General features: G+C 40.0%; 3 protein-coding genes across 9 annotated transcripts; all 3 read left to right on the top strand.

Annotated features, from left to right (window-relative positions):
- The first annotated feature begins 6 nt into the window (after positions 1-6).
- Positions 7-1,161, top strand: LOC122882190 (lens epithelial protein). Its single transcript, XM_044209312.1, has one exon. It carries the CDS (start codon positions 418-420, stop codon positions 610-612), a length of 195 nt encoding a protein of 64 aa, XP_044065247.1. The 5' UTR covers positions 7-417; the 3' UTR covers positions 613-1,161.
- Positions 1,162-1,629: 468 nt separating this feature from the next.
- On the top strand, positions 1,630-11,851 carry pbxip1b (pre-B-cell leukemia homeobox interacting protein 1b). 7 transcript variants are annotated; one of them, XM_044209299.1, is made up of 12 exons: positions 1,630-1,783; positions 3,836-3,912; positions 4,217-4,292; positions 4,618-4,676; positions 5,718-6,108; positions 6,273-6,347; positions 7,108-7,347; positions 7,533-7,556; positions 8,138-8,190; positions 8,513-8,626; positions 8,790-8,880; positions 9,206-11,851. In XM_044209299.1, the coding sequence occupies exons 2-12, from the start codon at positions 3,862-3,864 to the stop codon at positions 10,759-10,761; spliced, it is 2,730 nt and encodes a 909-aa protein (XP_044065234.1). In that variant the 5' UTR covers positions 1,630-1,783; positions 3,836-3,861; the 3' UTR covers positions 10,762-11,851. The 7 variants fall into 7 exon arrangements, with proteins under 7 accessions (XP_044065234.1, XP_044065231.1, XP_044065236.1 ...); XM_044209296.1 differs by lacking the exon at positions 6,273-6,347 and having other exon boundaries at positions 8,790-9,024; XM_044209297.1 differs by lacking the exon at positions 6,273-6,347 and having other exon boundaries at positions 1,631-1,783; positions 8,790-9,024; positions 9,209-11,851.
- A 7,342-nt stretch (positions 11,852-19,193) lies between these two features.
- On the top strand, positions 19,194-25,005 carry si:ch211-105c13.3 (uncharacterized protein LOC325758 homolog). Its single transcript, XM_044209311.1, has 4 exons — positions 19,194-19,236; positions 19,374-19,548; positions 24,267-24,388; positions 24,537-25,005. Exons 3-4 carry the CDS (start codon positions 24,269-24,271, stop codon positions 24,690-24,692), a joined length of 276 nt encoding a protein of 91 aa, XP_044065246.1. The 5' UTR covers positions 19,194-19,236; positions 19,374-19,548; positions 24,267-24,268; the 3' UTR covers positions 24,693-25,005.
- The last annotated feature ends 1,056 nt before the right edge of the window (positions 25,006-26,061 follow it).

A 26,061-nucleotide genomic window follows, 5' to 3' on the forward strand; every position in this document is an offset into this window, starting at 1 on the left:
GGATGTAGTGGGGGGGTGTATTGGAGCTACTGGAACTCTCCTGTTTGTGAACAGATGAGCCTGTAACAGTAGGGGGCTGATTCAGGTGTTATTAGAGCCTGGGGAGAGTCTGTGTGTGGGGTACTATACAACAGAGGGGAACAACAGTGCACAGCAAAGGTAAAAGGCCTTTAATCAATCAGCGGATGTTTGAAAGCAGGGAACAGTCGAGAAAAAGCAGGATGTGAATGGAGGCAGCCTGCAGTTTGTATAGGAGGTTATAAGTAGAGGAGCTAACTGTGCCAGGAATACGGAGCAGACCTCAGCTGTTGCACGGGCCTAGTCTGATCCCATTTTTCAGACCTCACCTCCGATTTCTTCTCATTGACCGCCCTTCTTGTTGCCTCTACCTGATCGCTCGTTTTCCTTTCCGGAGCCATGCATCCCCAGCGTCCTCTTCCCCAGGCCATGCCCTCCTCCTCTCTAGGACAGCACCTGCGGGACATGGCCATGGGTCTGGGACGAGGCAAAAATGTCCTCGGAGGAAACTTTGCCTACGGTGTCATCCAGTCCGTTAAGGAGTGCCTCTATTTCCTCCTCTGCTGCTGGTGCATCAAAGAGATCCTGGACTGACAGACTAAGAGAGAGAGTAGATCAAGTGGTCAAACATTGATTTTCCCCTTTTCTCCGTTGGCTGCTATAGTGTAATTTTAACCAGCTTTTCTTTCATCATGAATGGAGTGTTTGATCAGCGGTGCTGGCAAAGCATTGGCAAGTATGAGTCTTGTCTCATATGACAACAGACTACCACTTGAGCACATAGTGAACTAAAATCTTTCTAATTTATATAATGCAATTTATGTTGTCTACTGTTTGAGATTCTCAATTTTTAGAGAGCAGCAGTTTCAATGAGGAATAGGTTTACTAAATCCTAAAACTATTTAATGTGTTAAAATATTTTATATATTTGTTTTTCAGTGTCTATAGGATTCTCTTCTTGGGTTCCAGGAAACACACTTGCACATTTCCAGATGCTACAAATGTTTATTGCGAGACTTGGTCAGAGTTTCCTGAATTCAACCCTGCTGATCTGAGATCTTGAGGAAAGGCACCCCTGATGTTCACTGTACAACACAAACTGGTGTGCAATGAATAAAGGAACTAATGAATAGAAAAATATTACCTTTATGTCTGCATCTTTGTTCATTTTGTTTTGATTAATCTTATAGTTAACATACTGTATACTGTACAGATAAATAAAGAGAAAAAATGGCTGTGCCTTTAATGAGACTTTAAGCCTTATATTTATTTAATTTGAGCAAGTTTGCAAAGTGGCATGTCTTTATAGAAGTCCAATTTATGATATATGTATTGAACAAAAACATAGGGCAACTTTTACATGCTGTCTTGTATGGGAAAGGAGGATATTGCGACCGAAAATATCAACCTGGAATCAACCAAAGCCTGTGGACCACCAGCATTAAATGCCGAGGACCGGAGATGTTTGAAAAAAAAAAAAACATAACGTATGTGAGATGTATGATTTACATACTCACCATCACCTGTGTTTGTCAATCAACTTGGAAGCTTTCCCAGTGAAGTACTTGACGCCGCATTGCCATTGGTCGAGCTTGAGGGCGAGGGGCGGAACCAGAGCGAACACTGTCTGTGATTAGACCAGAGGCGCGTGGATCATTCAAGTTCAGAAGGCATGTTTTAAGTTCCCAAGTTGGATGGGGGGACTCTGAAGTATCTGCTGTATCTGTGACAGACTGTGGGGTCTGAAGTAAAGCGACCGACCACGGTAAGAACGACCTGAATTTGGATGTAACTTACAAGTGTTTTTATTACAAAGTAACAGCGTCTTTTCTGTTGTTTGTTCTTCCAATGCGTCGCCAACGTCGTTTCACTCTTTCCTGGTTGCTCGATTGACTGTTGTAACGGTCGGAAAGTTCTGTTTTTAATGGCTAATGTTAGCATTTTTCTTATTATTTGAATCCTTTAGTGACACTGACTTTCAACACGTTTAAAAAGTGATATTTCTGGGTTATGAGTATGTTTATCTCGGTGTTAAGTTAGATTTTTCTTTTAATACATCGCCATATGACATTTCCTGTCACAGACTTGCACTCCTTCAGTCAAAACAGTCTGTATAACTAGCAACATAATAATGTGATGAAGTGCCTGCTTTGTTGGGGATGCTGTGTGAACTGCTGTGAAAAAGCCGGTTATGGTGCTTTTGCTGATAGCCTAACATTGCTGTCCTAATGGCCTGTCCTGCAGTTTATTCTCTTGACCTTTTTTGGTAATTTTTCCCTGCTGAGACCAAGATAATAAGATTAGGCCTACAGCTGTAGTCATATATTTGCCTGTATTTTGTGTGTGGCCACTATTGCTTAATTCAATTTAAGGCGGCACATAAACTAAACTGAAGGCAGATTATTGTTCTTTTGAAAATGTATTAATAAACCGAGATCAGGCAGGGTGTCAAGTATCTGTAAATATGTCTATGAATACATAAAGTCAAGATATGATGGAACCCAGCCTCCTGAAGCTTGAACTTTACAGGTTAAATTAGATATTACTCATAAAGATCAGAGAGTAAGACCAAACTACAAGGCAGTGAAAATGATTTCCTCTCTGTTAAAAGCAATTTTAACACTGTCCTTAGAATACATTTCTGCCTCTGTTGTGTTCCCCATGGCCATCTTCTGCATGCTCCCTCTTTCTGTCTCTAGTCAATCTCATGGTAGCTATATTTAGCTGGTATCTATTTAAGCCATTCCACTATATGCTCTACAATGCTCCTAGGGCCCTAGGCTAGATTCAGAAGACTTCTCATGGGAGGCACTCGATTAGGAGACCTAAATTGCAGAGCTGAGAGAGAATTGAATTTGGGGAGTGAAGTGTGTCATTACCCAGACAGTGTGGTGTTAACTTAAGTTGTTAGTTCTTTCTAGATTCACTGAAGAAAGCCAGACTACACATAATAAATATGCATCTGAAATTGAAATGTCAGTCTGTGTTTCCGCTTGAGTGATCTTGGTCTGGAAAGAGTTGTGTTGGTCAGATACATTAAAACAGTTGCACCAAATGTTAATCTTACTGCAAAATTTGCAGTTCCTTAGTAATGTACACATAGGAATAGGTATATACAGTATACAGTTGAAATTTGGTGCTTTGTGGACATATATTAACAGACCAGTAGCTTTGAAATGGACAGCCCATTATGCTGTCTGTATCTCCAGAATAGTGCCGGCCTTAGTTACCCATCTCTCTGCCAAAACATTTCCCAGCTAGTCAAAAGCCAGGGTGACCAAAAGGCCCACAACACACACAAACTACTAATGAAGAACTGAATGGTTCTAGGGAACTGGACTTCCTGCACACACACACACACACACACACACACACACACACACACACACACACACACACACACACATACAGAGCAATGTGCTATCAACTTCGTTACAGTAGGTCTTTATTGGCAGAATGGGTGAGGCTGAATTGCAAAGGCATGTATTCAAATCCTGTGCATGGGTAAACAAAAGATGTATGTTTCTTTGAACTGCAGTACTCACACTGTCACCCTAATTGTGGACTAGTGGCAGGCCTCTGAACAATACACATTGGGGTTGTTAGCTTCCATAAGTGCATTGTTAACAAACTGAAATCAAACAAACTATTTTTCCCACTTCGTCATCTTTAAAATTTAGGATTTACCTCATTGGAAAATCACACAGCCAGAGGGTACACAAAGGAGTATAGGACGTTCATCAGTTTAATTAGATTTCTTCTCATTGAACTACCGTTAATCATGTAATCTGTTCTGTATGTTCCTCTTGTGTTTCAGGAGACAGGCAAAGCCTCTAGGGGGCCATGTCTGGTGGCAGCAGTGCTAACAACAACTGGACCATCCTCACTCCTGAGGTATCACCACTCTGTAAAGAGCATAGGAACATGTGGAGTCGCTATGCATGACCTCATTGAAAATGCATTATTTTTAAAAAAGAAAACTCCTCGTCCCAATTGATTTTCTTTTGGGTCACCTGAATATGAAATAGGTTTCTGTAATAAGACTGTCTTTCTTTTCTTTTTTATGATTTAACTATTATTCAGAAAGGTCAAACGGCATGTTCAGATTAGCCTAGATTGCTCCAGCTCTAATATCTAAATGGTAATAATGTCTGTGTGTTTTTGTCCTCTGTCCCTGTTGTTTGTCTTTTTGTCCTAGGAGACTGTCGCTGAAACCCTGAAGCCTTTGGTAGAGGGGACAAAGCAACATGAAGAAAGCCTTACATCTGCAGCAGGTGTTTGTCACAATAAATTTAAGGATTGTGAGATTATTTATGGCACAGGAAAAACATATTTCTAACACACAAAGTAATTTAATTTTTACTTATTTACTTTTGCCCATTTGCCTTGTCTGATAATTAATCAAACAAAGCAATCAAACAACCTGAAAAGTGAAAAATAATATACCACATTATCACAGCTCATCATTTTCTATTATACACACTAGCGACAGGTATCCCTTAGAATTGCTATGTTTCAAAGAGTCACAATTGAAATATTTTAAAATATTTCTCTAAAAGTCTCCATTCTTGCTGTCTGTTTCTGTGTTTGCTGAGCCAGGTTCTGGGGAGAACCAGCCTGCAAACGGTGTAGAGTCTGCAGAAGGGCTCCGTGTGGAGGTAATACAGCAATACACATAATTTTCTATCATCAATATTTGTTATTCAGCTTAGCTGAATGTGTAGTTAGCCAATGAAGGCATTCTGCTATCTTTTTATTTTGTAATTATCCCATGGTTTGGGTGAATACTCATTTCTGAATTGCCTGAGGATATACATTTAAACTGCTTATACTATAGCCACCGGGAGTACTTGATTCTGATTGGTCAGTATGCGTGTAGCCACATTATCACCATTATCACAGTATTCAGACTTTAGAAAATGACTAATTTCAGCTGTTACCGGGCTACAGATTCTTGATGGAGATGGAAATAATGATCAACACAAAGTTTCTATTTAAATAAATTTAAGAAAAGCAAGTGAACTCCCTTTTTTTTTTTTTTTTTTTTTTTTTTTTTTTTTTTTTTTTTAAGCAAGGGCTTTATTAAAAGCAGGTGCACTTATTGACTTGAGAGACCACTCTCACATCTGTCCATTAAGTATAAGGCTACAGTCAGCTAGTTTAGCTTAGCATAAAGACTGGAAACATCTGGCTTGGCTCAGTTCAAAGGTAACAATATCCTCCTGGATAATTTCTTTCTATTTCTTGGCTGCAACCGGTAACTTCTCGGAGTCTCCGATAGTTGCCTAGCAACTGGTCCTAGCCAAGAAATAGTCCAGTACATAACCCCCCGTAAAATGGCAAATTGACATTTTACAAAAACTAAACAAGATATAAAGTGAGATATAAAGTGTTAATTAGTAAGATGTAGAGGTTCTTGTACACAAATTTTGCAACCTTGACAAAGCCAGGCTTTCCTTGGGGTTCCGTCCTCCTTCCCTCCCTTCCGTCTCTTTCCTGTCTGCTTAACTAAGGCTGGCTGGCTGTAGCTTCATATTGACCGTACAGATAGAAGAGTGGTATAGTCCTCTAGCTCTCTGCCCATGTCGAACCTTTGCTTTTGAATTAAGGGCATTGCTTAACTTTTTAAACCAAAAATGCTAAAAGGGAGCTCTAAAACCAGTGACTGACTATTTTAATTACCTGATTATTATACCCAGGTATCAGAAGAAAAAACTGCAGAGCTAAGTGGAGACACAAGCACAGAGCAACACACTGCCGTCACTGATGCCGCTGTTCCCACCTCTTTGGAAGTCTCCAGCAGCTTTGTCCCTGGCAGTGATGCACTCAGCCAGTCAGAGGGCCTACCCGAGGGCCCGGCACAGTCCAGCCCTGACCCTGATTCATTTTCGGACTCCTACACCCACATAACCCCCTCCCCTGATGAGCCCCCAGCCTCACTGCTGAGCACAGAGACTCTGGGAGGGTTAGAGGAAGAAGAGAGGCTCGCACAGGAAGGAACACTGCATCCGCTAAATGGGGAGGAGCTACAACAGGAAGTGGAGGAGTCAGAACTGTCTATAAGGACGACTGACGTAGGGAAACAAGCAGGTATGAACAACAAGACTTTAGTCAGGTTATATTATAATAACCTCAGCATCAGTTTTCATCATGTGTATGTCATTATCTACATGGCAAAGATCATCACCTGGTATGCCTGTATCCTTTCCTTTAATTTTTGGAAACTAAGCCGTATGTACTATTTGTGTTTGAAGTGTACTTGGTGGACCAGCTGGTAATGGAATTGTTCAGTATCTGGGCCAGGAGGTTGTCTGGAGAGGCTGTGGTTGGTATGAGGCAGGGAGCATGATGTGACAGAGAAAATTTTAGTTGCATGACACCCTGCAGAAGTAAATTGGCTTCAGAGGGACTGGGACCTCAGTTTTTTGCAGTGTGGTGTTTTTTGGTCTGCAGCTCTTTTTCTCGGTACGGCATTGAAAAATGAGTCTTTTTTTGCTCTGTTGTGCATTTTTTTTCATACACTTTTTGTTTACCAACTAGAGTTCAGTGTCAGTGAGTTTGTTACAATTTATAGTACCATTACTCTTTAACAATACAATATGATGCAAATAGATTGGGAACTTTAAACACTGTTGTTTCAAGGTGGCAGAAGTTCCAAAATGAAGCACTTAAATCACTTTCCAGATGATTTATTCAAGATTTAAACCTTATTTATGCAGTTTAAACGGCAATGGAGCAAATTAACCAGGGTGCCATGCACAACCGAGCGAATAAAGAAGCAAATCTTACCTCCCATGAGGAGTTTTGTCTCATACTGCAGCATCAGACCGGTTACAGCTCCATAACTGCTGTGCTATCTAACATCAACTATGTAAGTGCAAGAGCAAACAGCTTTGTTTTAAAATAATAAACATGGCAGGAAATAAAATAGTCTAATGGTATATCTACACATTAAATGATCCGTTCTTTTGAACATTTATGCCTTGGGGGGGTGCCCGTAAAATAGATTCAACTTGTAAATTGCAAAGTAATAGTCAGAAAATACTTTTAACAACAGCTTTTTCATACTCTTCCCTTCCACTGCTCCAGACTCCCCTGTGGATACAGAGGTGGGTGAAGAGAGGACTGAGAAGACTGGAGAGGAGGGAGAGCCAGAGGTGAGGAGAAGGAGGTCTCTCTTAGCAGCTCTGGAGCGAATTGGAAGGACAGAGGAGGAAGGAGAAGAAGAGTTCCAGCTCCCACAGCGAGACGAAGACACCGGGTTCTCTGTGAACAAGTGCATCCTGGGTGCTGTCATTCTGGTAGGCCTTGGCACCATCTTTTTCTCAGGTAGGCATCACCATATGACCTGTTGAGAAGGTAAACATCCCATTTTGTTTTGCCTGTTACTGTGTTAATGGTACTTGAGATGAATTTTAAGATGTTAAAGTGAGGTTAGTTAAAGGAAAGTGATGAGTTACTAGCAGTAAACTATATGAAGGGTGCTCTGAGACTGAGGTGTATTATACCTGCAGGTGTCTTCATGGACCTGGATGAGGGTAGGTTGTGTGTGTACATGTGCGTGTGAGTAAGTGAATGAGTGCTTTCTTGCCTACAGCAGCATTGTGTTTGTATTTGTGAATGTGCATGAAGAAAAAACTGTTTTGCATGTGACACATTTTAAAAGCACTACAGACTTTTAAGCATGCAAGAGAGAGTGATTTATGCACTATTTAAGGCTTATTTGCTGTTAAATGAAAACCTGGCACCACATCGCCACAATGGACACCAATAAGGTTTAGGTTGCCCACCATACCTTTTTTCTAGTGAAAGATTTTTAGGTTTTTATAAACTTTCCTTAGCTTGATCAGTGTAAAATCTTTGCAAGAACACAGAGGATAAGGTAAAAATTAAAACTGAAAATTTGCAAAATTGGAGATACTAGGTTTTCAACCAGCAATAAATATACTGTCCTTAACCTTTAATTTTAATATTACACATTTTATTGTAAAACCCTTGATTGTTGTTTGGGTAGGTGCCATTTTTTTAATAATATGCAATGGAGTGTAAAGCTTTTGCTCTTGTTGTTTGACAGTTTATTATTTACACGAACATTCAGCTTTGCATAATACATTTGCAGAGAGTGACTATGGTACAAGGGAGCTGAAAGACGCAGAGTTACCAGGAAAACAGGTCAGTCTGGCATCAGTTTGTCACTTCTTTTTTTCTCCTTCTATTCTGTCTGTGTTCTCTCTGTTCTAACTTAAGTTCATTATAATGCCATTTTGTGTACCGAGGGAGTGTGATATGCTCAGTAGGAGACCGCCCACAACACTGGCAGCATTACTGCTATTGTCTACCAACTGTGCTACTCTGGATTTTTGTTCTTTCCCATCTCATCAACACGTACTCTTCTCTCTCTCACTTCTCGACTACTCTGTCTGGCAATAATAATTTTGAGAAGTCATCTCAAATCTTGCAGTTGTGTTGTACTGTGTGTGCAATTTGTTGACAGGAGTGGCTTAATCCAGAGGTTCCTCCACCCCCAGTAGATGCTGACAGTACAGAGCTTCTAAATAAGTTAGCCAAAGGGAACCAGCAGATTTCTGTGCTACAAGCCCAACTTCAGGTGTGACTCCATTCTGTCTCTCACCTCAGCTATCCTCTGTGTGTGTTTGTGTGTGGGGTGTACATATATACATGAATGTGTGTCTGTGCGGAAACGTGTCAGTGAGTGTGTAATATTCTCACAGGACCCTCTTCTTCTGTTCTTTTTTTTTTTTTTCAAACAGGCACAGAAAGAAGAGCTAAAAGTAGCCAAGGGACAGGCAGCAGAGGGAGCAAAGGAGCGGCTGTGGTGGGAGGAGGTGGAGAAGGAAAACAGTAGGTTGAAGAAAGAGATGGCATCTCTCCCTGTCCTTCATAAAGAGAACGAGAGGATGAAGAGAGAGCTGGAGGCTGTCCTGGCCCTACAGAAAGAACTAGAAACACTGAGATCCACTGTGACTGAATTAAAACTCTCCTCAGGTACAAAGGGAGGAGGTAGGGAGGGGGCGTGGAGGAGGGTAGACGATGTAGAATGGTGATAGTTATTAGACAGTTAAGGAAAGTGCAGTATGTTTCTTCCTTTTTCTTCTTTTCTGTTCTTCTCACTTGAATGCCCACTTCTCATCTTTGTAGTTGTGGTGACTTTTTGTGTTTCCTTCAGCAGCCAGTGAAGCAGCTCAAGCACCTGTGAAGCCCACTGCATCGCCCTCCAGTGGCCAGCCAGAGGACAGCACGCAGGGCACAGCTGGATCTACAGAGAGACAACCTAGGAAGCCATGGGATGACCAGAGGGAGCAAAAGAAAGATATTAAGAAGAATAAAAATGACATGGGCAAGAAGGAGGGGAAAGAGAGAAAAAAATCTGAATGGAAGGAAGGAGAGGAAAAGGAGCGCAAAGATGGAAATAAAACAGAATGGAAAAAGGAAAAGCATGAGCAAGGAAAGTTTGACAAGTTGAAAGAAATGGAAGGTAAGCAAAAGAGGGACAGTGATGAGACAAAACAATGGAAGAAAGAAAAGGCTAGAGGTGATGAAGGAATGCCATGGAAGGATAGGGAGGGGAAGAAAGAGTGGATAGACAAGAGTAAGAGAAAAGAATTGAAGGAGGAGAAAGACTGGAGAAAGGCAAAGCATGAGAAAGTGAATGAGGGTAAACAATGGAGGGGTAAGGAGGAGAAAAAGGATTGGAAGGTAGGAAAAGACCATGGAGAGAAGCACAAGGGCAAGGAGGAATGGAAGGGAGAGGAGGATTGGAAGAAAGGGAAAGATGGCTTCAAGGAAAGTGGCAAAGAGAAATGGGAGAAAAAAGATTGGAAGGAGAAAGGAGAGAAGACAGAGTGGAAGAAAGACAGTGACTGGAAGAGTAAAAACGGCAAAGATCATAATAAAGAAGGGAAAGGAAACGGTGAAAGGAAACAGTGGGAAGAGAGCAAAAATCATGGTAAAATAAGGAATGGGAAGGATGGGAGGAAACAGTGGAACAAGAACGAGTGGAAGAGTAAAAATGGTAAAGATGATAAGGAATGGAAGAGGAAGGATGATAGGAAACAGTGGGAAAAGAAAGAAGAGCAGTGGAAGAAAGGAGGACAGAAAGAAAAAAAACACAACAGAGACTGGAAAAAGGACAGATCAAGCGCCCAGAAACACAAAGATGAGCACAAATTTACCGGTAATCACGGCCATGAGGAAGAGCATCTGTGGGGAGACAGAAAGCCTCCTCACACACACCGCCAACCCTCCCTGGAACAGCCCGAGTACTGGGTCCAGCAGAGAGACCGCCTCCAGCACAACCACAAACCACCACAGCATTGCAACTCATTGGAGAGCTGTGCTCAGGCTGAGGGGCTGCTCCCTGTCCCATTCCCTGAGTTTGAGGCCATCCTCCAAACGTACCTAGCCAAGGCAGAGGAGGTGGGAGTGGATGAATCCAAAAGAGAAGAGCTCAGAAAGCTAGCCACTGAATTCTTCAAGGATGGAGTCTTTGTTCATGACCAGATGAGCTTTCAAGAGTTCGTTGAGGATTTGGGAGATATTTTGGAGGACATGGTGGAAGGGGATGAGAACGGGGAAGAGGAGGAGGAGGATAGCGCCATAGAGGAAGAAATGGAGGGGTTTGAAAGAGAAGTCATGAAAAAGTTTTTAGTGCCAGGAGCTGGAGAAAAAGAGGAAAAATCCAAAGGGGAGTGGAGGAAGGAGAGCGGACGAGGACGTGGCTGATGAAGTGATTGGAATTGATGGATCTGTTAAGAGGAGCTAAAAGCGGTCATGACGGATGAGGGGTGATTCAAAGGGAACATTTTATATTGGACCACAAATGCTTACAAGTATACATTTATCATCCTGACATCCTTTTTACAGGATCTTATTTTACCCCTTTCATCTGTCGTGCAAGAAGTTCAACTTCAGATTTAATATCACTGTTTTGGGTCATTTTGTATTTCACCTCACACATTAGTACTTTAGTACATCCTTTGCATAGGGGAGATTAAACCTGTTAGACTGAGTTGGATGATACTCTGTATTGACTCTCGTCCAAGAATAGATACTGTATAGTCTTATTCACACACTACACCTCTTCCTCTGCAAACAGCACTGTGCACTGTTGAAGTCTACCTGTTCACTGATCTACAGTATGTACTGTACCTACATCTATGCCATCTTTATGTATTAATTGCTTTAGCCACACTCTTAATGTCAGATTATCTTTAAATCATTAGCAAACAGTTTTTATAAAGGGTGGAGTGAACGTGAACTGCTGAAAAAAGTTTAGTGAATATTTAATGTGAAATTATAGAAGTCTGCATTGATTTTTGTTTTGAATGTTTGTACATATTGCATTACATATGTTTAAGAACAATGCTGAAATGCAGAAATATATAAATAACGTATTTTATAGAGGTTGGCATAATATAGATTTAAAAAAAGTAATTGGTTGGCACATAAAATATCGACATGTTGAACATCAATTTTTCAGGTATAGAGCTCATGTGCACTAAAATGTCCTTAATTATTGTTTTGTCATGAATGTAGCATTTGTTTATATTGATTAGGTTGGTTATGGCGAATAGTTTCCAAAAAAGCATGTTTTCTTTATCTGTTTACACGCTAACTTATGAAATGTTGCTGATTCAAGGGCTTACAGCCAAATAGAGATTGTTTTTCAGAGGGTGTTGATGCAGAACCACATACTGTGTGGGCTTTGTGGCAGCATAGAGAACTTTGTATGTTAGGATGTTCATATTTGCCTCAATTACATATAGTCATAAGAGCAGAATAATAAATTTGGTGCATCCCTGTGATGAAACAACTTGATTTTGTCTTCTTTTCACTCACTTAAAATGTTATCTTCAAAGAATGCCACCTGCAAACATCTACTCATTTTATTAGACTCAATGATTTTAGGTCGTCATGCTTCATCTGAATTTGATCCTGTTGAATTTACAAGTCCTGATGATTCTGCAAGGTCAGAAAGAAGGTGAGATCTTTGGTTTTATTGTTTGCACAACTGTCCCACCAATTTCTGTTGAAACTCAGTGGAATCTTTGCTGAATTATTAAAACAACATGAGTGATGTATTAGTGTGTGCCGTTGCAGAGGAATCAACTCCTATCCATGGACTGTGGATTGCCTTTGCTGGAGTGACGTTAACATCATCCTCTTTCTGTCCTCAGGGATACTTTTTCTGCTGTTCCTTTTTATATTTCCTGTATCTGGATGGGTGGAACGACAACTTGGCTGATGGTTGCAGAGGAAAAGAAGAAAGAAAAGGGAGAGGGTGAGATTGATATGATGACTTCACTCTTCTCTCAGTTACTGTGAGTCTGTATTGTCAGTCAATCATTGTGCCTGTTTGAGACTAGAAACTGTACCAGCTGGTACTTAAATACTGTATATCAGCACAGATAAGTTATACAGATGTAATATCGAAGAGAATTAAGAGCAGTTCTCTGCATGTGAGACGTGTTGATACTCACTCACAACAAAGTGAGGTGCCAGTCAGAGCCAGGTAGACAACCATATTGTTTTGCTTATCACCCCTTAACTGTTTACACTAGTGTGTGCGTGTCCCAAGTCATCTGATTGTTTTCCATTACTTTGCTGCTCCTTATCTGACAACTGTTATTGCATTCCTGCCATCATAATTTTTTGGGTCAAGTACATTGTTATCTGAAGTATCAGATAAACGTAGACATCCGAAAACAACAACAGCTGATTAATTGTGCTGATAAAGTTTTTATTTACTGGTGATGGGGAGCAATTCTCATGCCTTGTATAGGTCATATCCAGAGGATTAATAATAATGGGTTTTATAATAATAATAATAATAATAATAATTAATAATAATATTATGTTACATTATATGAGGATAATGGAGAGTAATTATGTGTATGTATTCAGTCCTGCACAGGTCAGTTTTAATGTCCTCTGTACAAAAGTCTTGACATAATCATCTGTCAACTATTTATCTCAGCATTTGCTCCCATGAGCCACTGCTTCATAAGAACACAGAATCAGCTGTGGGACTGAGTGGTGAGCTTGCGGGTAGAGTAGACTTGTCATTCACCTTGTGCTCTATGCCAGTGGTTAAATTTTTGGCTCGTGATCCTTTAAAACAATACAAAGTCAAATTACGACTCCTCATCAAAGGTTACACATTTCTGTGAACTCTGAGCGCTTCAAGCAAAGAGCTTCTCTGACTGTTTAATTAAAATCATTTTTAGAGGCCTAAAAAGGTAAAACTATTATGTATTTTACAAGAAGAAAGAGAATTATTTTATGGAGCAGGAAAATGTTTTTGCTCTAATTTCCTAACTTGTGGATCATCTTGCCACCCCTCAGATTCATCTTCTGACCCCCTAGGGGGGTTCTCAACCCCCCAGGGTGCAGAGCCACTGCTCTGTGCCACAGCAGGAGCTTTTTGTTTAGCTGCATCTACACTAACCAGCAGATGTCAGCAAAACATTACTAAGGTTTTCTTGTGATACACCCTAATATTTTTCTTGCCTCAGAGCCTTGATTTATTATGACTAAAAAATAAATAGATAAACAAATCAACACTGCTTTTGATACAAACTGTATTCGGAATATGTAGCGCAAAATCTGAATAACAGAATCATTATAAAATGAACATCAGAGGATCTCAGCACAAAAGTACAAAGAAAGTTTTACAGTGAGTGTCATTGTGATCAGCATTGTCACTGTAATTACAGTGAAACGCCCCAAAAGATGATCCATGTGTGAAGGGTAGTAAAAGTAGCAATAACAGGATCAGATGGAGATATTTCCACAAAAAATACAATGTTACAGTGATTTTTGTTACGCTTCTTTTTTGAGGTGGAAAATTTAAGCATAAAGATTGACAAAGTATCATGTTGGATAATGAATCACTGTTTACCCAGTCTAATTAAACAGTCACTGAGTCAATACGGAACCAACAACATCACTTTCTTTTGGAGAAAGTGTTGCATTTGATACGCTCATGTTCATTTCATTTCTCTGCAAAATCTTTTTTTGTGATGTTTGGGGCATTGGTTGACCAAACTGTCCGCTTCAAAGCTTCGACTGAAGGGCTAAGGCAATGTCCCTTGTAGTAACCGCTCAGAAAAACTCAAGCCTGATTACAAATGATGTTGCTACATAGGGGGAACCACCATGCCAAATGTGTGAATGTGCTTTTCTTTTTTTCTTTTTTTTTTTTTTTTTTTTTTGGTCTTCTTACCAAATTTGACTCTCTCATTCTCCCTCCCTTTGTTTGCAAATCAAAAAGAGCTCAAAGACAAAACAGCACAGCAGGGTAGTAAAAGACTGATAGCTTTATTTCAAAATAAATCATTTATCCATATGGCAATTTTATATTAATCAAACTCCTTATAATCTTCAGTCTTTGTCATTATTCAGATATAATGTACAAAATGCTAGAACAGTTTTTTCAGTATACACACTTATTTTGAGGTTTCCTCTGTAGATTGCTCGCAAAGTTTGACTGTAACTGTAAAGTGTGATGTGAAATGGGTGTGCGTGTCTGTGTGTTTGAGTCACTGATGTTGTAGGTGGGTGAGTCCCATGTTTATCCTGAGTCCATAAATGTCAATTCCTGATAACAGTAATAGTGCAACTGTGTGACACACATGTACCCACCCACACACATGAACACATGTGGTCGTTTACTACACACACAGACACACTTACACAGTGTTTACCACAACAACACACTGTGCATGTGAAACAAAATCTCCCCCAGCACAGAATCGGAGGGACTGACCAGATGTTTGCAGTGGGGAAAGGGATTCACACACACCCCCAAAAAAGAAAAATATTCCTGTCTGTGAATTTGGTCAGACTTTCATAAGCCATTGTGAAAATGATGTGGTTTAAGTGTGAAGGAAGTACAGGCAGAGATCGAAACTCTGGACCACAGAAGAAAAACATAAACCTTTATCCCCTTCTCCTGCCGTTAGGACAACATGAGGGATTCCATTATTCTCACTGTTGAATTTTGATGTCTTGTGACATATACACATTTCTAAATAGGTTGTTAAGATCTTAGGATAGCTTTACATCCAGTGTGTGAACCTCTACAGTATCTCAGGCATGGGAACCATGGAGCTCCTCCGTGGCTGAACTGACCACAAAGGTAGTTTTTCTTCCCATTTGTGAGGCTGCTAGTTTCAGGTCAAGAGGAACAGGTACAGTTTCATGCATTTAAAAAAAAAAAAAAAAAAAAAAGTACTATCTCTGTAATCATCTCGTGACTTGTTTTGCGTTTTTCTGTATATAAAAAAAATAAATGTATGAAAACCTTCTGCACTTGTAATTTAATACACAGGTTTGCTTTCTAATGCTATCAGCCACTAGATACATATGTAAACAAACCCTGAATGGCTTGAAATTATCAAAATCTTGTTTACCACCTACAAACTCCTTTTTTGTGATTTTTTTTTTTTTTTTTTGTTTCATCAGTTTGACGTAATTAAAAGGAATCGGATATTTTTAAAAGCTGACCATTCCTCCTCATAATGTCGTGAAACTGCTATACTGTAGCTTCAGCAGTAATATCACACACACACGCACACACACATACAAACAGAAACACACATACAATCTATACTGCTGCCTCTGTGGAACAGCAACATTTCATGTAGGTTAACATTCCCTAATGCACACTTCTATGTAATGAATAACTACCTAATAAAGTCTGTGAAAGGAGACACTGTAAATCAGCGCTGCTATATAAGTGTACTTTAAGGACTTCTGAGTTTTTCCCACTTTTTTCCCCCTCCTAAAGCATTAAATGCATCTGCTCTCAAGGCCAAATGCTGAATAAGTGGGTACAGCAGGCAATCAAGGAATTCAAGAAGTATGAATTATGTTTTGAAATATAGACCAACAAATCCTTAGACACAAATACACCTGCAGCTAAGCATCAATCGCAAAACATTATCATTAGACAACTAGCAGCATCGCCCCATGGAAAACCCTGATGCTTTTACACCACGGTATATGGTTTCTCAGTCCTCTCTGTAAGCCATTAATTTTGTTAGTAGCTGCACTCTCCTTCCTCAATAATGGCCGAGGGAATGGAAGGAGAAGAGCTGTAGACTGCTGTTTCAGGTGTATGGGGATATAGATGTGTGTGTTTGTGTGTGTGGGTCATACAGCTGAGACGAGAAAACTAGGTGTGGGGATATTTGGATGATAAAACCATTGTGCTTGTTAGCACTAACTGCGTCCCTAATATGCCAATTGTGCACATCCTGTCAGAGCTTTGGCTTAAATAAAATGACTTTTCTGAGGTGAAACCCAAGTGCCTCATTCTCCAAAGTTTTTGCAGCACAGACTGTATAATTATACCTGATTTACTGCTTTCTTTTTGCTCTCAACAGCATTTCACCCACAGTTTCACACTCATACATAGCAAAGGAAAAATGTGAGACTATTGTTGTCTAGCTAAACATTAAACTATTTGTGCACACACATTGTAATATATTTAACCCGTCCTAACCCTGGTTGTTGTTAGTGAGTTAGTGAGTGATTCATCTAGTAATCTATAACTCCTGCCAGAGACTAGTTTCATGCCGAAATTGCACCTGAAAGTGAAATCACATCATAGAATAAGGTCAGTGGTTTTTGGGAAACATGGTTTAATTTTTTACTGGTTGCAATGAAAACACAAGCTGTAAATATATATAGAGAAATTAGATTATTTATCTTCTTGACCAGGAGAGGTAGACTAGAAAAAGACCAGGAAGACTTGTGTCCTCACAACTTACCCCACACACATACCTGAGTTGATGAGTCTCTGGCTGTGATAATAACTAACTAAGCATATAGTATACTAATGCTCTTTCAAATATATTCTAATACTGGTAATTATTTTACTTAAAGGATAATACCAGTGATATTCTATATTGTTCTTCTAGTCAAAAAATTCCATGAAAAGACTAAAACCAACAATGAATTGATTGAAATGTTTCCTGGGTAGCAAAGCCTGATATAGTATATCTTATTCATCTGTGCCATAGATCTCCATCGTTGTCCAAAAACTCGGTCAGCCACACTGGTGCACAGGGTTACGTGGTCCTTCATCATCATGAACATTAGCACTGGTGTTTATTTTAAGTTGGTGGCGCATACATGTGCTGCTGCCTTAAATACTCACTAGTGCACCAAATGTGTATTAATCTGTGGCTGAAAATAGTCCCCAACAAATGCACTATTTACTCCTTTTTGAGTAACATTTGCTAAGAGCTACAGTACTTAGTTGTTTTGGTGAATCACTTAGCCTTTTTTTAAGAGTAAAAGTATGTATTTGGGGCTAAAGATCATCATCTTTAGTAGGCCCAAATGGATTTGTGACTGAGAGCCCCAGACATGCTGGGGACTTCAGAAAGCATTTAGAAACAGATAACGTCTTGTTGTTTTTTGTCTTTTCATGGGATTAGCTGACAATAACAAAAACATAGAATATCACCAGCCTTATCTGTAGATTTCAACAAGTACTGTACTCAGCTACCTGTTTTAAAAGACATGAGTCACCTGCAGTTAAACCGATACAGGACAATCAGGAATATATTAAGTTTGCTCTGAGCCTCTTTGTTTATCAGGCAAAAGAGTTTTCTCATAAGGGCGGATTCATATTGAAATGGGTATCATCTGGATACCACATTCTCCCTTTTAGCTATGACCACATAATTAACTGTTAGTCATACTTGTCTTCAAAAGGCTACTTCTGTTCTTTTTACGTGGGCAGTTTTTAATGCATGTGGTCTTCTGAGTCAAATAACAGTACTTGAAAAGATTATTTCAGAATATTTTACTCTTTCCACTCCTGCCTGTGGTCTTGAGCAGGAATGAGCAGTTACATCTCATGTTGGCACAGGATATAACGCTACATTTAATGTTCCACTGCATTCCACAAAAACAATGAGTTTGTCAGACAGAGCTGCCGCCCTTCAGAGACTTCGAAGTTTCACTCTAGTTGTGGTTGTGTTGTCTGCACTCTGCATGTTTAACCAGAGACCAATGGCAGAAAGTAGTAGTTCCTGAGGCCCAACAAAAAAAAAATACAGGGTTGCCTTTTCCAAGTGTGGAAAATTCCATGTGTTTCTGCGTGCATGAATAGTCAAAATAATCACACTGGCCACTAGATGGTGACATAGCCATAGATCCTTGTGCCAAACCACCTCTGCTGATGTTATATGAATGATTAAACTGGTGTACGTGCCAATGGTGTCAGCTTTCCTCTGCCTCATGGCCCCACATACGCAACCAGCAACATCATCGCTGGTCCACACTGACTCACATTTGATGTAGTATCTTCCTGTTTTCCTGCAGAATACTGGCGACCCCGCTGCCATTGACCAATTTAGGACTTCATTGGACAAGAACAATGATGGAGAGCTCAACTTCCTGGAGTTCTGGCAGCTGATTGGGCATCTTGCAAGCAAACACGAGGGGTTTCAGCCAATAGTGTCCTCAGTTACTCTGTTACAGTTTCATGTGTGTTACTGACTTGTCTGTGTGTCATACAGTTTGAGAAAATTGGAAAACACGCCAATATGTTGCAACTGCAAAATTCTGTGTTTCTTAAATTTCTTCTCACCCCGTTCTCTCACCAGCAACTGCCAAACTGGCACAGACTCGCAGAATACTACTGAACAATTTCAGCAATATTAGAACCAGTCCTAGCTGTTTCCAGCACACACAAGAACACTCACAGCTGCTTGTGCTTACAGGTCTACGAGGGAGTTGCAGAGTGGGAATGCATTCTCTGAAAACTGAGGATGTGTGTGTGTGTGTGTGTGTGTTAGCAATAGCACTATGTATTCTTGGCTCATCTAATTCTTGGAAAACGCACCATGTGGTGTTTATCATCTTTCTCCAGGACGCAAACAGAGGTGTGGTGTTGGCAGAGCGCGATTATATGTTTAAAGCTGGAAATAAAATAAAAAATCTAAATAAAATGTAAAAACGCGTGTGTGTTTTCTGCTGCTCAGGCCTCTGTTAGTTTATTCGAAAGTTTCTTTTGTTATCTTTCCCTAAAGTTTCAGGGTGTGGCTTGAATACATCTGTCTGTTGGCAAAGCTTTGAACACGCGCATTTAGTTATGAGCGCGCGCTTGTTCCTACATGTTGAGAGAAAGTGTGATAGAAAAAGAATGCAGAGATGAATGTGCAAGTATAAAGCAGACATGTAAAAAAAACTATTTATTGAACCACATTATAAAGACTTGCTCTGTTTTCTTGAACAACGGAAATATTTGTTACAAAATGTTGCTGAAAAATTGTGTTGCTCAAGCTGCGCCTCTTTCCACATTCCTCCTCTCCCAGGCACACGCCCTATGACAATGAAAAAACGTTGGCTGGAGTGAGACGTTAAATCACGGAGAAGATATGTGTTGCTGGTTAATCTTGCTCAAGACTGAATAGGAGGATCTGTGTGAGAAAGAAGGAGAGCAGCTTCTAGTGAAATCGTTTTCTTGCCTTTTGTTTTCCTGTCCAAACGGTGAGTCTGCTTTATTCGGATTATGCATTTTGTGCTGAGCCTCACTGTAGTGGCACGACATTATTAGTTTATTGTGCTAAATGTTTTCTTGGCAAAACTATCAGTTTAGCTTATTTCTTCCACTATGTCATACATTCAGTATAATTAGCGAGCGTCTCTTTTGTCATTACCCAGTTTGGTGGCCACAAAGATCAGGTTCTCTTTCTTGGTAATCTAACACTAATCCCTTTACACTTCCAGAGAAACCGGAGTCTCGAGTCACCTTTACTTATTTATTTGCTGTGTGTGTCAGTCCTGCCTCTGGTAGCTCTACAAATTGTCATGATTAGTTGGGGCTAAATGTAAACGTGGGCGAGCCCCTGACATCTCCGTTACGCACGGTGCTGACTCGTTTTGGCATATGCGCCGAGGCCGTTTTCGCCCCGTTAAACAGTCATACTTTGATCATTGTAACGGCGGTCAGATTTGGCTCTTATCAGTCTGAATTATTAACGTTATGATTAGACTCCGGCAGCGAGAGTCGAATGGCTTCGACCTGTTGTCGTTAATGACGCGGAGGAGAAACAGCGACCTGGGCGATGACAGGTAACATGCTCATGGAGGAAATGAGTCAGTCACACCTAACGCAAACAACACGGCCAGGGTGGAGCTGATTGGTCACTGGGATTATTCAGTGCTCTTGAACTATCATGTGCCAGTGCAGAATAATGACCTGTGTGGTCTGTGGTCAGTCTGTTTAAAAACTGTGAGATATGAAAGATACTGTAACATTGTGGTGGTGAGTGGTGGATTGGTTGGGTTGGGTGGGCCTATCTGACTGGTTTGTACTTGTCGAGCCATTAAGCTAGTTGCAACAATGACTATACCCGAAACTCTCACCAACGTCTGCACAGTATGCTTTATTTGATTTATTTGGGAGGTACTGTGCACATACACTATGATACATACGTGTTGACTGAAAGCTTATTTTTCATCTGCAATACCTTCTCACAAATAAAACATAGAGACACAAATGCCATAATGGCAAGGGAGACTGCAGCATAAAAAGTTGCAGACAAAACATGACAAAATGAGGAACAGATACAACAAATAACAATATTGTACTAAGTATGCTATACAATACTAAGTATGCTAAAATAAGCTATAGAGACAACAAAGGGATCATTTAGTGGTCTTGAATTTTGCCAGAGATATCAGATTCCCTAATTTGACATTACATAACGTTTTACCATGTTAACATGAACCACTTATTTAACCAAATTCAAAGCCAGCCAGTGCAGTAGTTTCCAACCTGTGGATCAGGATTCCTTAAAATGTTACAAGATAGCCCTATGTCTGGGGGATTGTAAGAAACAGGATAGGTAAGTAGAAAAAAACATCCTCTAATTCTTGCTTTTTTTCCCTCTTGAGAATTACTGGATAGTTTTACAACTTTAGTCCTCTAAAAATGGGAAAAAATATCACTCTTTGGTTAAGCTGGTTATAATCCATAGACATGCAACTGGAGACAATGGGTCACAAGTAGTTATTTTAAAATGTCTCAAGCCAAAGTGGTTGGGAGTCGCTGAATTAGCATCTGTATAGTGAAAAATTCCACTAAAATGCCACAAAAAGGACCAGTAATGCAAATAAAACCAGGAACTGGGCCTCACACAAGCATTCGTTGCTCTTGAGTCATTACAATCACTATCTCCACACTCTGAATCTGAATGGATCACATGTGCTGAGAGGCTGCAGGCGAGCTTCATGTGTAATCAGCACACACTCCCAGTCAGGCCACCTCTTGCTCTTATCAGACAAACTCTACTGCATGTTCCTTTCTACCTATTCTTAATTCTGTGGCCCTGATGTCTCCAGTTATGACAGAAGCCTACTTGGTTCCACGTTCATCTTGGAGGAGACGCTAATGGATGGTGGCCTGTCAGGCATTTTGATATATGGCCTATAGAGCTACAAACACACACAGACACTGGTCTGCCTGCTTCCGTGCTGTTGTTTGTCTTGTAGACGGTGTTAGGAAGGTGTTGGGACAATTATAGTAATCTATTAAATAATAATGAGCAACATGCTGATGACAGGTGCTCACTTGTATGTAGGAAAGAGTTGTGTGTTTGTCTCTGTGTGCATGCGTGTGTGTGTGCTGGCATGGCAGAGAGACATGAAACAGAATCCAGGGTTTGGGTGCCTGCTCTCACTCACCCAGTAATTAGGTTAATGCAACAGAAGTCCTACTTAGTGTTGTCCTTGATATGTGTGTGTGTGTTTCTATCTTTCTGTCTGTTGATCTGTATGTCTTTGTGTGAAGGCCAGTGTAGGTGCATATAGTGTGAGCATTGAGGTGTGACATCTGTGTCAGATGGGAGATTTACCAGCTTCTGCAGTTACTCCAACAACATTGTCACAGGCACCCATCATCATTACCCATTCTGTGGCCACCGCTGCCTCCGGGTAGTTTCCAATACACACTGGAAATCCTGCAGCAGGGCCTCGCACCACACTGCCGTGATACTTATCAACTCTACTCAAGTATCTGCAGCATTTATTCAGGCCTTTTATTTTCTGTGAGCAGTTGCCTTGGAAATCTTGTTTGTGGAGACAACAGAACGCTAAATGGGAGCAGAAACCTAGAGAGACCCCTCTGTTGGCTGAATTATGTCTGAATACATTGGGTTGCACATGCTGGCCGTACCCCTTAACACCGTCTATAGGCATTACATTATCTGTGTCCCAGTTCCATATGACAACATTTTCATAGTCTACTGTTTTTGCAGTTTTATAGACAAAATCAACTACTGTGCCATACTACATACCAAGAATATACAGTATATACTAAATACTAATTGTCAATGGTGGAACATTTACTCAAGTACTGTACTTTAGTACAAATTCAAGGTACTTGTACTTTAAGTATATTTTGATGCTCATACTTTTGTACTTTTACTTAAGTAAAATTTTGAATGCAGGACTTGCAGGACTAAAGTAAAAGATCTGAGTACTTGTTCCACCACTGCTAATTGTTATACTGTTTTTGCAGTTGGTATACAAAACAACAGGAAATTATGCAATATGTGCGATGATGGATGCCAATCAAACAGTAGTTGTGCGTCCCAGTGCGACATACTAATTGTATAAAGTACATATACTATAAACAAATTGCCATAATATACTGTTTTTGCAGTTAGTATACAAAACAAATCTTTCTTAATTGTTTTATATTAACAGGAAATGATACAATATGTGCAATGATGGATGTCAGTCAAACTTTGGAATGTCACTGCCAATTCAATGTCACAAATAGATGTCAAAATGTAGGATTTATTAGTTCTTTTTTGTCTTCTGAGGTGTTCCAGGGGCTGTTTTATCACCACTGACAATTAGGTTTAATTTTTTGCAGCTGTAGCACTAGCAGCTCCTCTGCTTCCTTTGTGCATTGCATTGTGGGAGAATAGTGTACATCAACAGCACACTCAAAAATCAAGGGTTTTTAGTATGCATGCTAACTGTTCTGATTATACTTCTCAGTATAAGTATGGATACTGACTTTTTTACTGTATGTACAACATAATCAAAGTGTGAAGAATTGGCATGTAGTATGGATGGGACAAAGCTATTGTTTTGATACTAGATTTGACATCCAATGAAAGCATAAATGCGTTTACATCTTGTTTCTGTCCTTCCTGCAAGGTCCAATTAGCAATAAGCAGTGAGTGAAATGAACCAAAACTTAAAATGGTTCAGCCCAGGGTTTACCTTCACAAGACTCTGAGATTCTGTCAGTAACAGCAGCATTAGATGTTTCAGGCTACTTTAATCTTTATCCTGTGTGATGTTTGTTAGTTCATACTTGAGCACAGTATGCAGCATATTCCTACAGTGTGAGGGTAGGTGTGCTGCAGCAGATGGGCAGCAGGCAGTAATCTGAACCTGTGGCCTCCCGCTGGCTTCTGGGGATCAGATGTCCACCGTCAGAGATCGCAGCTCCCATTGTGTTTACCTCAGAGACTCCCTTCCTCTTCAACCTTCCATGACTCCCCCTCTCTCGCTCTGTTTACCTCGGAGAGCCTCCAGGCTAACCCCCCCGCTCCCTCTCCTGCTCTTCTTCTATGCTGACATCACTTGTGTGTCTCACCTTTCTCACATGTTTATGTTCAGAGGACATATCCAAACATATCCAATTCAAATACAATTTTAAGATGTGATCCAATTCTCACCAAAGAATTACATTTGTCTCATCTTCAGTGCTGCACATTTGTGGCTTAAATGGCAGACAATTTTGGTTTGCTAATCACCATTATGACTACTGCCCACTATTAATTTGCAGAACAATGCAGTTTTTAACTGAACTTGTTGCATTTTATTTTCAGTATGTTTCCAATCATATTACACATGCTAAATGAAGTGGAATGTTGTAATATAACTTGATTTTAATACATTATAATATGATTGCACAGATTAATTATGAATCTCTAATCTTGATCAGTCAGCTGCATACAAAGGTCATGATGTACTCTCTTCTGCAATGATGCATTCAGTAACTGAAATAAGCCTTTTATTCATCCAAGACTCAATGTAAATATATTTTCATATTAATAACATTCATGGGAACTGTACCCAACGGCATGATGTCTGAGTGTCTAAGATATGGCCATATCTCTCCTTGCCACTTCCTACACTCAACTCTCCTTCTTCGCTTTTTGTCCTTGTCTCTCTCTCTTTAGATATGGAGGCAGCCATTAAAACAGTGGTGACCACATTTATTAGTTCTGCCAGGGGGAAGGAGAACCTAGATGGAAAAGCCTTCCAGAAACTGGTAAATAAACAGCTTGGCGGCATCATGGAGGTAAGGAACTACATCACCCTTCACTTACACAAATAATCCATCAGTACATTGGAACGTATTTTTTTTCTGTCTTTCTTTCTCATAAGGAGCTATTATATTAACACTAACAGTATTTTCCGTCTGCTTCTGTCTATTCCTTTGGGTTCAGGATACAAACAGCTCCTCTGCCGTTAAGGAGATGCAGAGGGGACTGGATGAGAACAATGATGGAAAGGTCAGCTTCCAGGAATACCTCACTCTGATTGGCTACGTGGCCAGCTCCCTCAGTCAGAGCAAGACTGGATCCAACACAGATGCATCATAGATGCTTGTGAAGATGCAGTGTTTTGTGGATCAACAGTTTAGTTTGAGCTTTTTAAGTATCTTTTCTCATTTCCAAATGTTCCAAACATCATGTAGTCCATCATTTTCATACAGTTAATCAACCAGCTCTATAATGCCCTGAACTACATCTTAAATGTCTGTCCAGATCAACCTTTTTTTCAGCCACACCATATTGATTTCCACTGTCAAGGACACATTGAAGGACTGTGAGCTTGGAGTGTCTTTTTTTTATACCAATTATACAAAGGATACTTACTGTATTTTCAAAATAAAAGCTTTATATAATAAAACTATACAGTGTGTAGTTTTTAATTTGTGTTTCATCTTAAGTTGCATTTGCATTTTCTAATTGCAAGTGCAGCGTCTATTTGTTGACGTTATCCATTAACTTCTATTAAAATGTCTGCAGTGGTTTCCCTGACATGGTTTGACATTGTCCCACAGGCACCGCTGCAATGATCCAAGCAACACTTGCTAAATATAGCTGTGACATCCCTGACCAGTCAAATTCAGCAGCCTTTATATGCATCAACTATTGCAACCAGATCCTGACATACAGTATACACCTCCTATTGTGTATACCTATTCTCCACTCTGCAACACTTTACATACACACATATTGTGCACACACACTGTGCTAACCCTTCTCACTGGCACAATCACTGCAGCAACAACACATAAACAAGAAAGTGCGCTTACCGGGATGGCAGATCAAACATATATTTCATGACATTTTCCACTGATGGTGTTTGTGCATTAATGTTGATGTTGTTTGCTTTCATAAATGTGATCTTCTAGATCATTCATTCAGGTGTGCAAGATTATATGTTTGTATAATTTATTTTTGCTCTTCATTCACTCGCTATATCCATTATACTGCTTTAAGTCTGATGATACATGGCCCGAAGTATTTAAAGTGTGTTTGCCTATGTGTCTGTAGTTTATCCTTTTTTTAAATATGTTTTGTGCATGCATGTAGTGTGTTTTGGAGCTTTAGGTGCGAATATGTTTGTGAAAGTGTGTGCGTGTAGCATGTTTGCCTTTGTGTGTGTTTTTGTAGTCTGTGTTTTGTGTGTGTCTTTGTATGGGGATTTCTCTGTATGGCTGTCAGGTGTGATGGCTCCATTCATCGGTGCTACACTAATCCTTCGGATACTGTATCAGGCACGACCCCTCTCTCTTCCGGTAAACATCCTACCCCCAAACATACCCCCAACACTCTGCTGCTTAAAACCAGACACATTTTGAGAGTTATCAAGTTATTCATATTTGTCTTGGTACAGTATTTATTTTAGCACTCCCTCTAAGCCTCTTCTTTGTTTTGACATGAAGTACAAAATGGTTGCACA

Source organism: Siniperca chuatsi, linkage group LG9, assembly GCF_020085105.1.
Source record: "Siniperca chuatsi isolate FFG_IHB_CAS linkage group LG9, ASM2008510v1, whole genome shotgun sequence".
In the NCBI taxonomy this organism is placed as follows: domain Eukaryota; kingdom Metazoa; phylum Chordata; class Actinopteri; order Centrarchiformes; family Sinipercidae; genus Siniperca; species Siniperca chuatsi.